Source organism: Atractosteus spatula, chromosome 2, assembly GCF_055471065.1.
Source record: "Atractosteus spatula isolate fAtrSpa1 chromosome 2, fAtrSpa1.hap1, whole genome shotgun sequence".
NCBI lineage: Eukaryota > Metazoa > Chordata > Actinopteri > Semionotiformes > Lepisosteidae > Atractosteus > Atractosteus spatula.
The window spans coordinates 1,140,199-1,154,501 of NC_142707.1; the positions used below are offsets into that span (position 1 = coordinate 1,140,199).

The following is a 14,303-nucleotide window of genomic DNA, read 5'->3' on the forward strand; positions in this document are numbered from 1 at the left end:
TCTCGCCGGCCGCTGCCGCGCGCTGTGCCGCCCCCGAGCCGCCGACGTCAGGCAGCACCTGGGGGCCGCGCGCTTCACACCTTGAGAGCGGCGCGCGGGCGGCCCCTGCCGGCAGGTGAGGCTCTTCCTGCAGAGGCGGGTCAGCGCTCGGCCCGTCCGGAGCTGGAACCACAGGCCCCAGCGGCCCTGAACCGAAATTTACATCCGGCAGACCAGTGCGCTATCTCAGATGCAGTTGTATGATGAAAATCAAATGCTTATGGTTGGTGAGCAGCCTGCTGTCGTATATGTATGCGCTCCAGATACATTCAAATAAAATCGACGCTTTTTGTTAAAACACGCTGGGGTGAAAAACGCTGGATTTTTTCCCAAAGACTCCGCGGTCACTTAAAACCAGTCATGAAATTATAGATACCCGCACTGAATCGCTGAGTTGAGAAACAATGCCTTTAATCGAAATATAGCGGATTAGAAAAAAGACTGAGGGGGGAATATTCAGGAACATTTGCATGTCGCGACGTGATGGCTATAAGGGAATAGGAATACTGTGAGTGAGGCGTCAGATATTGTTTCACTTGACTTTGAGATTTAACAGCGGCAGGGAATTTCCACAACAACAACAACAACAACAACAACAATAATAATAATAATAATAATAATAATAATCATCATCATCATCATCTTGTTGTTCATTGTTGTTCTGCAATTTCCCTCACGGGATCAATAAAGTATCTATCTATCTCCCCGTGCGATTACAGCGGATAGACTCTCACCGGCCGGCGCCGCGTGACGGTTCTCCTCCAGGCCCGGTCCTGCTGGTCCAGACCCGAAGCGGTTCCGGCAGGGGACGAGTCTCCTCTGGCCCGCTCAAAGGCGAGGCTGGGGGCGGTGCGGCCTTCTTATACATGTGTGGGCTTTGAAGAAAGACAATCCGAACCCAGGGCCAGTGACGTCATCCGGGAAATGTTTAACTTCTTCTTGAACTCTGTGCTCCGACCTGGAGCGGTCAGTCAAGCAGGACGGTTGTTCAATAATCCAGACATCGTCTGGAACAACCCTCCTCCAGGGTCAGAGTTCCCCAAAACAGACATTTCAGGTCTACTCGATTAACACATGAGCAGCATACAAGGTTTCCCAACGTTTAAACTGAGGGCGAGCTGTCAGCCCGAGTGGAGCCCGGGTCTGGGGGTGTCCCCTGAAGGCGCAGTACCGTACAGTAAATTACTCGTCTTCTAAAACTGTCCACGACATCCGAGAGTCGTCATTTTCTTACACTCCTCCTGTGCTGCTGTTACCCGTAAACCCAAAATACTACGGAAACGCTAAAGAAACACTTACAGAACGTGTTGGAAAGCTAACTTTACTCCAGATTCGGCTCTAGAGTTAAAAAAAATATTTCCATACGTAGGATTGTTACTACTTTCACCTTCTGCTTCTTGCATGAGGTTCAGGACAAAGGGAGCGCAATGTGACCGGTCCCAGAAAGCTTGAACATTATTTTCGGTGTCTGGGTTTAGGGAAGGGCCTGCTGAGGTCCCGCTGGCTTTCATGATCGGCTCAGGTGGACAGGTCAGCCGACGCCCCTGCACTTTTCTCAACAGGGCGCTGGCGCCCTCTACAGGAACCCCACGGGTAGCTCACCAACACAAGACGGGACTTTTTGAAATTCAGGTCCAAGTTCAAAGGTCACATCATAGTGTGCTGTAAACTCTTGAGAGACTGAAAGAGGTTAAATTCTCAAACGTCAAGACAAACCCAGGCCAGGCAGGACCTAGAAATTTCTTTATTTAGAAAAGTGAAAACAAGAACAGCAGACACAAGAGTCCTCATCTCATCGCCCAGCACTGAATACAAAAACCTGCTGTTAGAAGAAATGCAGCACAAAATACAGGTTTTATTTCTCCACCACACACAGCCCCGCATCCTCGTCTTCGACACGAGAGGTTTACAAAGCTTTTCCCCCCAAAAGTGGGGAAGGAAGGAAAAAAAATATTTACAAACCTTTCAGTGATTTAACTGCTAAACACACTGCAGAAGTGTAAAATCTTTAGGAAGAATTCGCATTAATTTAATAAAATAATGGAACAGAAAATTCCAAGCTGTAATAAATTGGTGTCTTTAGGCTGATTTATACAACCTGCTGGACAGGACTGCTGAAGTCCAGGCAGTGCTCTTCCTGTTCCCAACACTACTTTTAAATAAGTGACACAGCACTGAGCTCTTCTCTATCAAGGTTACAAGAAATTTAATTCTTTTAATAAACGATTTCTGCCTTTCTATCCATTATTCTGTGGGTTTCCACGTGTAATGCAAGCTCCTAGCTGCAATTAAGAATGAACTGCCCATGTGGCATCATGATGGAGCTGCTGCCCCGAGGCATGAGCTGGCTTTCGAACTGCGCTTGCAGCGACGCAGACGCGAGTCACACTGGAGGCAGTGAAGCAATCAGGAAAAGAGCAATTTGTGCCCCTGATAACGGCGAGGATGAGAAAAAACCTGAACTGAACTGCTGAGCAGGACTGAGCCCAGATTTAAAGACAGGTCAGGTAGAGGAGGCAGAGAGGAACACCTACAACTGTTAACACCTCAGTACTGTTGTCTAGAAACTTCACGCCCACACTGACCTCCACAGAAGATTCATTCCATATTTCATTATCCAAAGCGACCCACTGCAGGCTCAACACTGGAGCCATCGGAGTGAAGTGCCCACAGTACACCAGCTGTGCCTCAGCTGGGATTGGAACCCACAACCTCCCCGTGAGGAGTCCAGGAGTCTGACCACTGCTGCACCCAATTACTGTCTAAATTAGATGCATGTAGGATTTTCCTTAAGGTCACAAGACGATTCACTTTATTAAAGGTACAGTTACCTCAAAAAACACCTCTGAGCCTGGCTACAGGTATTAGTTATACAGTCAACTAATTAATCGGATCAATAACAAATAGAATTAAGTAACTGGACCACAATTAGAGAACATGACTGGAACAAAAGCCAGACACAACGAGCACTCCAGGACTTGGAACTGTGACCCCAGCTTAGCTCCCAGCTCTAGGCCCAGAAAGCCCCAGTGAGGGGCCACGCAGATACCCCCTCTTCTCACAGTCCCCAAGGGGGTGATGAGGGGCAGAACTTGTCACTTGCTCGGCTAAGGGAGGGGATAGTCATGGAGAATGGAAGGGTCTTGCCAGCAGCCCAGGGAGGGGGTTTGCTCAATCAAATCGTTTTTCCGAGTCTAAAAACTGATGACGTCATGGCCGACCGCAGACCAGCTGTGCCGAGGCTGGGGTGGCCCCCGGCTGGAGCTCGGGCTGGGGGGCAGTCACCTTGTGGGCGCAGGTCCTGCCACACCACCTCCCCGAGCTCTGCAGCCCCAGAGCGCCCCCCTGTGGTCGACCCAGCCTGCGCCGCCCGGGCTCGCCTTGCGGAGCCAAACTCCTCGACAGAACGGGAGCTGCAGAAGCTGCTCTGCTGACATCGTCCCCCGGAGCAGCAGCCTGCGAGGGACTCGGAAGAGCGGCGCGCAGACGGCGCGGACTCGCCGGCGCGATAAACGGAAACTAAAAATCCAACCAACTGCAGCTTAAATACAGCATCACCTAAAAAAATAAATTAGCCCCCCAGAATAGACACATCTGTCCAATATCTTAATACACAGACGTCTGAAGATCTTGCGCTGCTCTGAGAAGCTAAGGGAGGCGGTGTTGCTCTCTCCTCTCTCCTGCATCTCTCCGCCCCACAGCGCGGCTCGCAGAGTGCTGCTGCTGCTGCTGCTTCAGGCTTGCACCCTGGGGACTCTTCTCAGTTTTACCAACTGGCCATGAAACAAACTGCTTTTGCAGTCCTGCGGTTGAGAAACACCTCCTAGATGACTCGCCGGACAGCGTGCAGTGTCGATGACCCCCCAGAGCACAGCGGAGCGCACACCCAGCCCGCCCTCCGCGCTTGAACACTCGGTTCTGTATCTTTACACATCGCTGCACAACAGGCTGTTAGTGGCTTACTGATCCAGGCCCAGACGTACAGGAGACAGCGACGGGAAGCATCGTTTACCACCACACAGGGCAAGACTGTCCTGCCATCACCTTAATTTTGACTCCCTCGGTTATCAACGGTTGCATCAAAGCTTCATCCCTGAGATTTGAAATAACAAACACACACTCGTTTCCAAACGGCACGCGCAAGAGCCATTCACACACGGCACAGAAAAAAAATCTAAGAAGCAGAGAAGCAAGAGGGAGAACTAACAGAAAAGGAGCACAATCCTCCTTTTGCCAAGACCGGAGCACAATACCCAGTCTTGAGCTAACAGTCGGATTAAAGCATTGCTTGTGAGCTGGCAGCATAAAGCCAATCCAGCACTGCTTCACATATGTACACACTAGGGCTGAACGACAGGGGTGTAATAGCAACAGGGCCGCCACAAGAGGGCGCCTGGGAGGTGACCTCAAAGAACCAGGAATACACCCGAGGTCACGAACTGAGCTGTTGTTAGCAGGCCGGAATGCAGAAAAGCTCACTTGGGTTTTGCGCCTGAAAGGCTGGGTCACACGGTGGAGGGGTCCGGTTCAGTAAAAGGCTGTGTTCTGCTCCTCCCACGTCCCCGGGCCCGGAGGGAGGAGGCCCGCTGAGCCCAGCGTCATCACGACCCTCTCCTCAGCGGGTGTGGGGGTAGGAGGGGGTCGCTCAACTGAATCTCCAGCCCTCTGATCCCCGAAACACTGACCGGCTCCGCCGCTCCCACGCCCAGCGCCGCCGCCGCCCGCCCTCCACCCTGCGACTGCGCGGGAGACCTGGCACCTAACCCCGCTTCGCAAAAGCCCCAACAATCCCAAAGTCTTTCGCCTGGAAGCATCCTGCCGCGGAGTCCAGTCTCCTAGCTGTCGTCTTCGTTCCCGACGCCCACGTCCTCCTCTTCTCCCTGCTGCCCTTCGGCCTCCTGGCCCCCGACCTCCAGGCTGTCGTCCAGGTCCAGCTCCTCCACCTCCAGCTCCTCCTCGTCCCCCTCGTCCCCGGACGAGTCCTCCTCCCCGCTGCCCTCGGCCTCGCTGTCCTCCGAGCCTGCGGACCGCCAGAGGACAAACGCACCTCGTCACGGAACAGCGGGAGCCCCATGGGCCCCTCACGAGTCCTCGTGCCCCCGTCCACAGGTCCCCCCCGGAGACAGACCGGCACGGAGACACAGCTCCATCTAAATCGGATCTGAGCTGGATCACGAAGAGGACGAGCCTCTGAAAATTATACTCACCGCCACGTCACGTCTTGAAATCTACTGGCATCACTGATGAATTACCAAAGCAGTAACAATCAGCAGAACCCTGTTCTTTACTTGCTCACTGTTCCTCAGGCTGGGACAGGAGATCACACACTGTATTATTATTATTGAGAGACAGGCTCACTGTTCCTCAGGCTGGGACAGGAGATCACACACTGTATTATTATTATTGAGAGACAGGCTCACTGTCTGTTCCTCAGGCTGGGACAGGAGATCACACACTGTATTATTATTATTGAGAGACAGGCTCACTGTCTGTTCCTCAGGCTGGGACAGGAGATCACACACTGTATTATTATTATTGAGAGACAGGCTCACTGTTCCTCAGGCTGGGACAGGAGATCACACACTGTATTATTATTATTAAGAGACAGGCTCACTGTCTGTTCCTCAGGCTGGGACAGGAGATCACACACTGTATTATTATTATTGAGAGACAGGCTCACTGTCTGTTCCTCAGGCTGGGACAGGAGATCACACACTGTATTATTATTATTGAGAGACAGGCTCACTGTTCCTCAGGCTGGGACAGGAGATCACACACTGTATTATTATTATTGAGAGACAGGCTCACTGTCTGTTCCTCAGGCTGGGACAGGAGATCACACACTGTATTATTATTATTGAGAGACAGGCTCACTGTCTGTTCCTCAGGCTGGGACAGGAGATCACACACTGTATTATTATTATTGAGAGACAGGCTCACTGTCTGTTCTTTAGGCTGGGACAGGAGATCACACACTGTATTATTATTACTGAGAGACAGGCTCACTGTCTGTTCTTTAGGCTGGGACAGGAGATCACACACTGTATTATTATTATTGAGAGACAGGCTCACTGTCTGTTCCTCAGGCTGGGACAGGAGATCACACACTGTATTATTATTATTGAGAGACAGGCTCACTGTTCCTCAGGCAGGGACAGGAGATCACACACTGTATTATTATTATTAAGAGACAGGCTCACTGTCTGTTCCTCAGGCTGGGAAAGGAGGTCACAACACCAGTGGGGGGCAGCGGAGGGGACTCACCGTCAATGACCACCTCTCCTTCGCCATCGCTCTCCTCCACGCTCTCTCCTGGGGGGTGAATGCAGAAAGGCCAGGCCAGGGCGTGAGTGAAAACAGACCAGGACTGAACTCACACAGCGGCTCACACACTGGCCACTGACCACGTTCATTCAGACGCCCTGCAGTAAGCACAGCTGCCACGCACAAAAGATGCTGAAGTTCGATGGGTCACAGATTCAACAATTAATCGTTCAAAGTAAAGCACAAACTCTGCAAAAGACACAGATAAAAAACATCAAGCTGTCAAGATTCTTCACGGGAGAAACTGACAGGGTCCATTTAAATGCTTCAAAGTATCAACTACTTAGCAAGACAAAGCCTGATGCTCCTCCAAAGAACAAACCACCAACAAGGAAGGCACCTGGTTTAGGGACCAGGGCTGGAGTCGGGGTGCAGGGCTGGGGTTCCTGCTCAGTTTATTGTTTAAAGCATCTCTGCACTGCCTTAGATAAGGAGATTTACATGGGCAGGGTTGGGGGAGAGTATTAGTTTTGCAGCCATGTACCTGCTGTTATGCCTTGACTACAACTCATGTTTCACGCTCGTACACACATTCTTCTGTGATCGAATGTACTGGCATGTGTGGCGAAGGCGCTCCGCAGGCTGGAGCCAATCTGCGAGGCTGCTCTCGGCCGAGAGGCTCCAACGCTGTAGTTTCTTTCAGCCCGAGCGAAGGCCTCTGAAGCCAGCTGGCCGCCGCCTCCCTCGTGAAGACAGCCGCAGTGCCGGACCGGTCCGGTCAACCTCCGCCGAGGCCTCCCCACCACGCTCGGAGCACTGACCTTCCTCGCTGGCACTCTGCTCCTCGTCCTCCTCCCGGGACAGCCCCTCTTCGCCCTCGTCTTCGTCGGAGTCCGAGATCACCACGCACTCATCGCCGTTGCCTTTGCCTTTGTCCGCACTTCTGAGACCCGCAGGAGAACAGCTCTTTAATATAGTGCCTTTCACCAAAGCGCTATTCACTGGAAATGCAACATAGAGCAAGCCCAGCCCTGCAGGGTCTAGAAATCCCACTGGAGCAATTCAATACTCCTGCACAGGGCACCGACTGCCTGCCCCTTTCCTTCAGGACTAGCTCTCTCGGGATGATGGCCGGGACAGGACTGGAAGCATTCGGACGCAGGTTTCTATGTTTTACAACTGAAACACTATTAAACGGGTCCTCTTACAAACAGCAAGAGCTACGGGCCATTTGCCAGTTCCTGTTTGTGGCATTAATGCTCTGCCAGGAACCAATGAGGAAAACAATTCGGAAACATTACTGTCACATTACACCTACACTGGAGTCCTTGCACTGGCTTCCCGTCAGGTTTCGTGTCATCTTCAGAATCCTTGTGTTCACCTATGAGCCTCTGCATAGTTGGCACCTCAGTACCCGAGCTGCTATCGCCCTACTCTCCACCTCACAACCTCTGATTCTGGTCTCCTGTCTGTCCCCCAAGCCCGTCTACACTCTATGGGCGACGGGGCTTCTCCTGCTGCGCCCTAAAGCTCTGGAACTCCGCCCCTAAGAGAGTCGCCTTCCCTGAGCTCTTTCGAGTCCAGACTCAAAACCTTCTTCTTTAGAAGGGCTTTCATTTAACTGGCTCTGTCCGCCTCCTGGCATTCCTATTGTGTCCCCAACTCCCGTTTACGATCTCTTCTCAATGACTAGTTGTTGTTGTTGTTGTTCTGCAATGCGCTATATAAAAGTTAAGCTTGTTACAGTAACGATCACGTGTGGGTCCCGGGGAGGCGAAGGGCAGCCCCTCGGCCAGCGTTACCTTCCGTTCTCTTTCAGCTCCCACATGGGCGTCAGGTAGTACCGCAGTGGGTTCTTCCACAGGTCGTCCTTCAGGATCTTCAGCCAAACACAGACAGAGACACGCGTCAGAGCACGGGGGCGGGCCGGGCCGGGCCGGGCCGGGCCAGCGGGGTCTGTCTGACCCCCATCTCAACTGCCGCAGCGCACGGGACCGCAACAGAGAGGCGCCGATCCAAACACTCGTTGCTCCACCGAGCGGGACGACAGCGTCCTTGTCGGGTCGCCGGCGCAGCGGGGGGAGAGCCTGGGGGGGGGGGGGGAGGGGGGGGGGGCAGCCGTACCTCGGCGATCTCATCGGCGCTGGGGCTGCTGTGGTCCGTGAACCAGCCGAAGAAGCTCTGGTACACCCGCTGGCGGCCCGGCCCCTTCACCATCCCCCCGAGCGCCGCCAGGTTCCTGCCCCGGTGCCACAGGATGGGGTTAGACAAGGACGTCAAGGACCCTGCGGGACAGAGAGACAGAGAGTTGACGGCTGTGGGAGATACCGGGTCAGCATGGCGAGGTCCACCCACAAGAGGAAGGGCAGTACTGTGTCAGACGGCACGGACAGACACCAGCTGCCAAGTGAATGAAGTGTGTTTTACAGCCTGTAACCACACGGACCCTATAGGGCTATTCAGCAGAGGCACCTAAGCAGGTCAGGAAAATGAATGAGAGAAAGAGCGTAGGTCCAGATAATGTGTGTGGAAGAGTTCTGCGGTCTTGTGCAGATCAGCGGTGCAATATTTCCAGTTTGCTTTTTCAAATGCCCCTAGATCTACGAATCGTCGTTTCTCTGTGGAAGAAACTAATCTCCATCCCTACTCCAAAAACTGACAGTCCAACTAAGCTTACCAGGTCTAACCTGGTTATCTGACACTAGACATCACGACAAGGCGGAGCTGGGGTAGCATTAACACGCAAACCCCACTGGAGAGGGAGGAAAAGAGACAGAGCGAGTCATTATCGACCGACTCCGAGTCGGGACAGGCCGCAGGGCCACTAGACCGAGGCTTCGTGCATGGCTGCAGGGCTGCAGGGCTGCAGGGCTGCAGGGCTGCAGGGCTGCAGGGCCAGCCCAGGAAAGCATCATGTGACAACTCAGCCTGCGAGTATTCAGTTCTCTCACTCCACGTGTGCGAGAGGCAAACCTCTCCACCAGTTGCTCTCTGACATCTTCAAAACTGCTCAGCCTGCGCTCATGAGCTCGGTGCAACACTGACGAGACTCCGGTCCTGCGACCCCTCTGTGAACGAGATCTCCTGCAGACCATGAACTGCCTTGAACATGTGCCAGGACAACTACATCCTCTTTCGACTTCCTGGCCAGAATTACACATGGCCTTGCAGATAAGCTCCTGGTATTACACAGGCTGTTACTACTGTGAGTCTGGGCATGTTGTACAACATTCTGCTGGCCTGGTCCGGGGGGGGGGGTCTCACCTCCCTCCCCCACATGGAACTCCTTGACGATGAAGTTATTCTGGAAGTAGGGGTTCCTGCTGAACTGGAAGCAGATCCTGTAGCCCATCCTGCTGCTCTTGAAGCCATCCACCTGGAGAGAGAACGAGGGAGAGACAGGTGTTCACCTGGTGTTCAGTAAAAGTAACTGTCTGCATTGCACGGCTCTCCAACGTCATAAGCCTCCTCCTGCCCTGGACACGAGCCCAGTGACACTGCTCTCCCACATCTCCGCAGCGCCTCTCCCACAGTGCTGCAACCGCAGTGCACATCACAGCTCTCAACAATGAGGCCATCAGCATTTCAGAACTAATTGTTTTGCTCTGTAAACACGCAGACTAAAGGACTGTTAGTGTTCAGATACCTGAAAGACAGCAGCAGTACTGAGCTAAGAGGACTTTGAGATGAGCAACCGGGACACAGAGTGACATGTGTCACGAGGAAAACAAGAGGGAGTTAAAAGCAGCCGCGTTCAGGACTGAAAGCAAGCGGCTCATCTGGACATCGGGGGCAACTAGCTGGAACAGACCTGCAAGCCCGCCAGAGCGCAGAGCGACTCACCTCCAGGCTGGTCATGTAGCTCAGGGCGTCCTCATCGTTCTCGTCAATGTGAGCCGACAGCTGGGGATGATTCAGGAACTGAGCAGCCCTCCGTCAAGGAAACTGCCCCCTCCAAAGCACCCCAGAGCTCCCCCACCCCCTTATCCGCACTCCACTCCTAACTCTAGAGCTGGGGAGCCACCGGGATCCCAGATCCCAGACCTGAACGCTCCTCGACTGCGCCGAGGCGTCACACGGTGACCAGTGACGACCTCGTGTCCTTTCCTGCCGTTTCTGGGTCGAGCCCCGTTCGATCCTGCTCAGTACCAGAGGAACCCCACGTTCGGACCTGCGGGGTGTCTGTGCCTGCTGAGCAAGCCACAGTATGAAGCTACTGAAGCCCGCGAGTCAGACTCTCCCCTAGAGGCGCCGTCTGGAGGGAGGAGAGATCCGCACTCTCTCCAGCCCGAAAACTCTCACATCAAGCAGAGCGGTTCGAGGGCTGCCAGCGCAGGCCGGAGCAGAGGTCACGGCGCCCAGCCGCACGCCCAGCTCGTGAGTCGGGGTCTGCAGGGTCAGGGTCCGACCTCCGCAAGGAGTGGGGTCCACTTCTGGGACGGAGGACTCGTGTCGGAACCCGGAACGGGATAAGAAAGTAAAGATCAATGTTTTGTTTTAGCTAGTCAAAAGAAAAACGTTGGGCAGCACGGTGCCACAGTGGTCGGCATTGCTGCCTCGCAGCGCTGGGGCCCTGGGTTCAAATCTGGACCTGGGGTGCTGTCTGGGTGGAGTTTGCATGTTCACATCGGTTTTCTCCAGGTGCTCTGGGTTCCTCCCACACTCCAGACATACTGGTGGGTTAACTGACTTCTGGGAAAATGTACCCTTGTGTGTGTGTGTGTGTGTGTCTGTGTGCGCGCCCTACGATAGACTGGTGTCCAGTCCAGGGTGTGTCCAGCTTTGCACCTGTTGCTTATCCACCTGTATGCTGGATAAAGCCGCCGGAGAACAGATGGATAGAAAAATGTCAGCATAAACACTAACTCTCTCCTACAACAGGCACCTTCAACGGTCTTTCTGAAGAGATCGAATGCGATTCTTTGTTCCAGACCTCGCTCGTGCAACAACACACAGGCCTCCGTCCCGAAAACGAGCCCCGTCACAGTGGTGCTGGGAGAGGGACACGAGCTCACTCCTGGAACGCACGAAGGAGACAGAGGGCCCAGTAAGAGCAAAGCAATAACGTGGCAGCTGGGGAACAGGCCTTTAACAACAGGACCCAGGGATGGAAACAGCAGGTTCGAGTCTCCCTGTCCGCTCTGCACGCTGGAGCGCATAAGAGCGCGAGAGCATTATCCCCTATTAGTAATTAATAGCTAACTGACCTGAGGGTCTGACCCAGCCAGCTCTTGAGAGAAGCCAGGGTATCCGCCTCAAACAGCGAGGCTGGGTAGCTTGTTCCACACCCCCAAAACCCTTTGGGTAAAGAAGCACGAGGTCTGAACTTGCGAGACGAGGCTGGCCCGAGATCCCCACCAGCGAGCGATCAGGCCAAAGCCAGGAAAGGAAACGCAGGTGAGAAATCCAACACTACTCTTCCACACACGAGAGAGGAGCCCTCATTCCGAGCTGAGGACCGCGAGCAGGCGACGCGTGTGCGACGCGTGTGCCCGGCGGAGGGCGCTGTCAAGGATACGGCCGTCACCCAGAAGCCCGGGATGGTCTGGATGATGTTGCCCCGCTCCTCCAGGTGGGGGCGCCGCAGCGTGTTGAACTTGAGCTCCATGCGGCGGTACACCCGGGCGGCGCGCCGCTCGATGGCCTCCAGCGAGCCCTGCACCCGGGCCAGCAGCGCCACCGAGCGCCGCGTCTCGGGCACCACCTTGACGGACACGATGGCGCACTCGGCGTCCTCCTGGCAGCGCGGCGGCGGGCTGGAGGGCCCGCCGGGCGAGTCCGCCGCCGGGTCGCCCTCCTCCTCGCGCCCCTCTCCGCCCGGGCCTGCAGCAGACCCCCCTGGAGGAGTGGGGCTCCCCGGCTGCACCCCACTCCCGCCTCCCTGCCTCTTCAGCGTTGGAGAGCTGGAGTCGTCGTCGTCGTCGTCGCCGCCGCCGCCGCCGCCGCCTGGCCCCTCCTGCGCCTCGGCCTGCACCCCTCCCCCCCTCCCGGCCCCCGTCAGGCTGGCCAGCGCCTCGGCCGCCGCCATAGCCGCCCAGTCAGAGGGCTCTTCAAGGTGCGCGCTCCCGCCGGGGGCCGCCGCTGCTCCGGGCGCCTCGGAGGAGGAAGGCGCGCCCCCGCCGCCGCAGCTGCTCGCAGGGACAGGCGCGCCCCCGCCGGCCGAGGAAGGAGAAGGCGCGCTCCCGCCCTTCCGCTCCTCGCTTTCCGAGGCCGAGGCGCGCTCCCCGGGCAGCTGCTCAGCCTCGGCCGCCCCGGCTCTCGCCTCCGGCTCCCCGTTCTCGCCCCGGGGTGCGAGCGCCGACTCCGGCTCGGACCCGTCCACCCGGGCGGCCTTGGCCGGCGGGGACGAGCGCCCGGGCCCCGGGGACGTGCGCCGCCTTTTCCCTGAGGTCGGCTCCTCGCCGTCTGAGACGTCGCTCATTATCCTTACCGCTTAACGCGGAATTAAATTAAAAAAAAAAAATAAAGCAAGCAGCCAAAATATCGCAACTCCCTAACGCGGCAACTTCCCACCCCAGACCGAAACCCCACGGAGAGGAAAAGCCTACTTCGGGTCGCCACTCCACGGCATGGCTGGGTGTCCGTTCTTACCCTGTCCGGGCTCTGAGCGCGCAGCCCTGCTGATAAAAGTTTGTTCCAGCTTGTTTAAGGTGCCATCCCTGATCCCGTATCGCGCTGCCCCGGACCCCCCCCGCGTCACCCCCACTTGCTCTGTAAAGAGCGGCCGCCTCATTGGCTGCGGCCTGCCGCGCCGAAACCTCTCCGCCAATCACGGCGGAGCGTCGCCGCCGCCGGGGTTTGTTTACCCACGTGATGTGTCGCGGATTGGTCGGGGCCGACAACGGGCGTGTGGCCAATGGAAAGCGCCCTCGGGGATGATAGGCAGGGATTGAGAAGCCCGTCCGGCCAATGGGAGGAGGCCGAGGGCGGGATCTTGGGGGGGAGGGGGCTGTTTTGTGTGTTTTCGCTGTGCGGCCTAGCGAGAAGCGCGTGCGAGTGTCAGGCGCGTTTGCACAGTAAACACGCAATTTCTGATTTGCATAAAACTAACAGACGTTTTTAAATGCACGTACTTTTATTTACATATGGATTTATGTTTTAAAGGGCTTAGCTAATTCCACGCCTTACAATGCTTTTATTTTTAAAATGCGGACTAGAGTTGATATATATTTATGTTTTTCCCCGCCCTCCAGTGGTTACATTGAGGTAACGCAGTTATTATATTATGTGCTTTGTATATTTTTTGTTTTATATAAATGAAACCTTTAACTTTTTTAGGTATTCTGCTAGTGCCCAATCGACACGATACTGCAGCTTCCGTTTCCACGAGTCTCTGGGTGTAAATTCACTCTGATATCATTCTGGTCCACCAAAGATGCAATAAAATGTTTGTTCTTATATATATATATGTCAGTATCGCATCACGCCACCTCGCCAGACTATAGCCTGCTGTTCTGGGGTCTTTACGAGGTTTTAGCTCTGCTCCAAGACTGGAGATGTTAAATAACTAAGAACCTCGGTGACCTCCTAGTCGTTTACAAACTGAATCCCATTACAGTTCAGGTTAAACCTCTGATTGTGTCGGTTAGGGGTGCGGTTATTTAATGGGGGGGTCGGATGGTATAAAAAACAGCAGGTGTGGGGGTGCCCGGGACCTGTCCTACTGCTGTAAACCTGCCGAAGGAGCACAGACACAGCTGATTTTGTTAAACAAAAACCGTAATACATATTCACACATACTGTGTTCACGTCTCTCAGTTACATCGGAGATTTGGTTTGCAGATGTCATGATGTTATGTTATGATGATGATGATGATGATGTCAAGAGGGATGAGTACTGATAACCTGCACCTTTCCTGGCTGGGTTAGCACGTTCTGTGCCTCTGGGCTGTTGTACGTAGGTCTCAGACAACACGCAGTACTAGACCAACTCGCAGTATCCGTTCTCGACCACCAGAGGGCACTGTGAGCTGTGTACAATCTCAATGTCGAAGATGAAC

At 54.7% G+C, this 14,303-nt stretch overlaps 1 protein-coding gene across 1 annotated transcript; it reads right to left on the reverse strand.

The window, feature by feature from the left end:
* Positions 1-1,766: 1,766 nt before the first annotated feature.
* Positions 1,767-12,966, reverse strand: tspy (testis specific protein Y-linked). Its single transcript, XM_088908839.1, has 8 exons — positions 11,822-12,966; positions 10,147-10,224; positions 9,568-9,679; positions 8,428-8,588; positions 8,106-8,182; positions 7,125-7,246; positions 6,304-6,351; positions 1,767-5,059 (listed from the first exon to the last, which is right to left on the reverse strand). Exons 1-8 carry the CDS (start codon positions 12,722-12,724, stop codon positions 4,875-4,877), a joined length of 1,686 nt encoding a protein of 561 aa, XP_088764965.1. The 5' UTR covers positions 12,725-12,966; the 3' UTR covers positions 1,767-4,874.
* Positions 12,967-14,303: the final 1,337 nt, after the last annotated feature.

Bases quoted from the DNA above. Each gene is read 5' to 3' on its own strand.
- tspy (XM_088908839.1), bottom strand. From the start codon at position 12,724: ATGAGCGACGTCTCAGACGGCGAGGAGCCGACCTCAGGGAAAAGGCGG. The intron at 7,247-8,105 runs GTAACGCTGGCC...TGCGGGTCTCAG, and splicing joins GAGCTGAAAGAGAACGGAAG to AAGTGCGGACAAAGGCAAAG. The intron at 5,060-6,303 runs GTGAGTCCCCTC...GGCGGTCCGCAG, and splicing joins AGGAGAGGTGGTCATTGACG to GCTCGGAGGACAGCGAGGCC.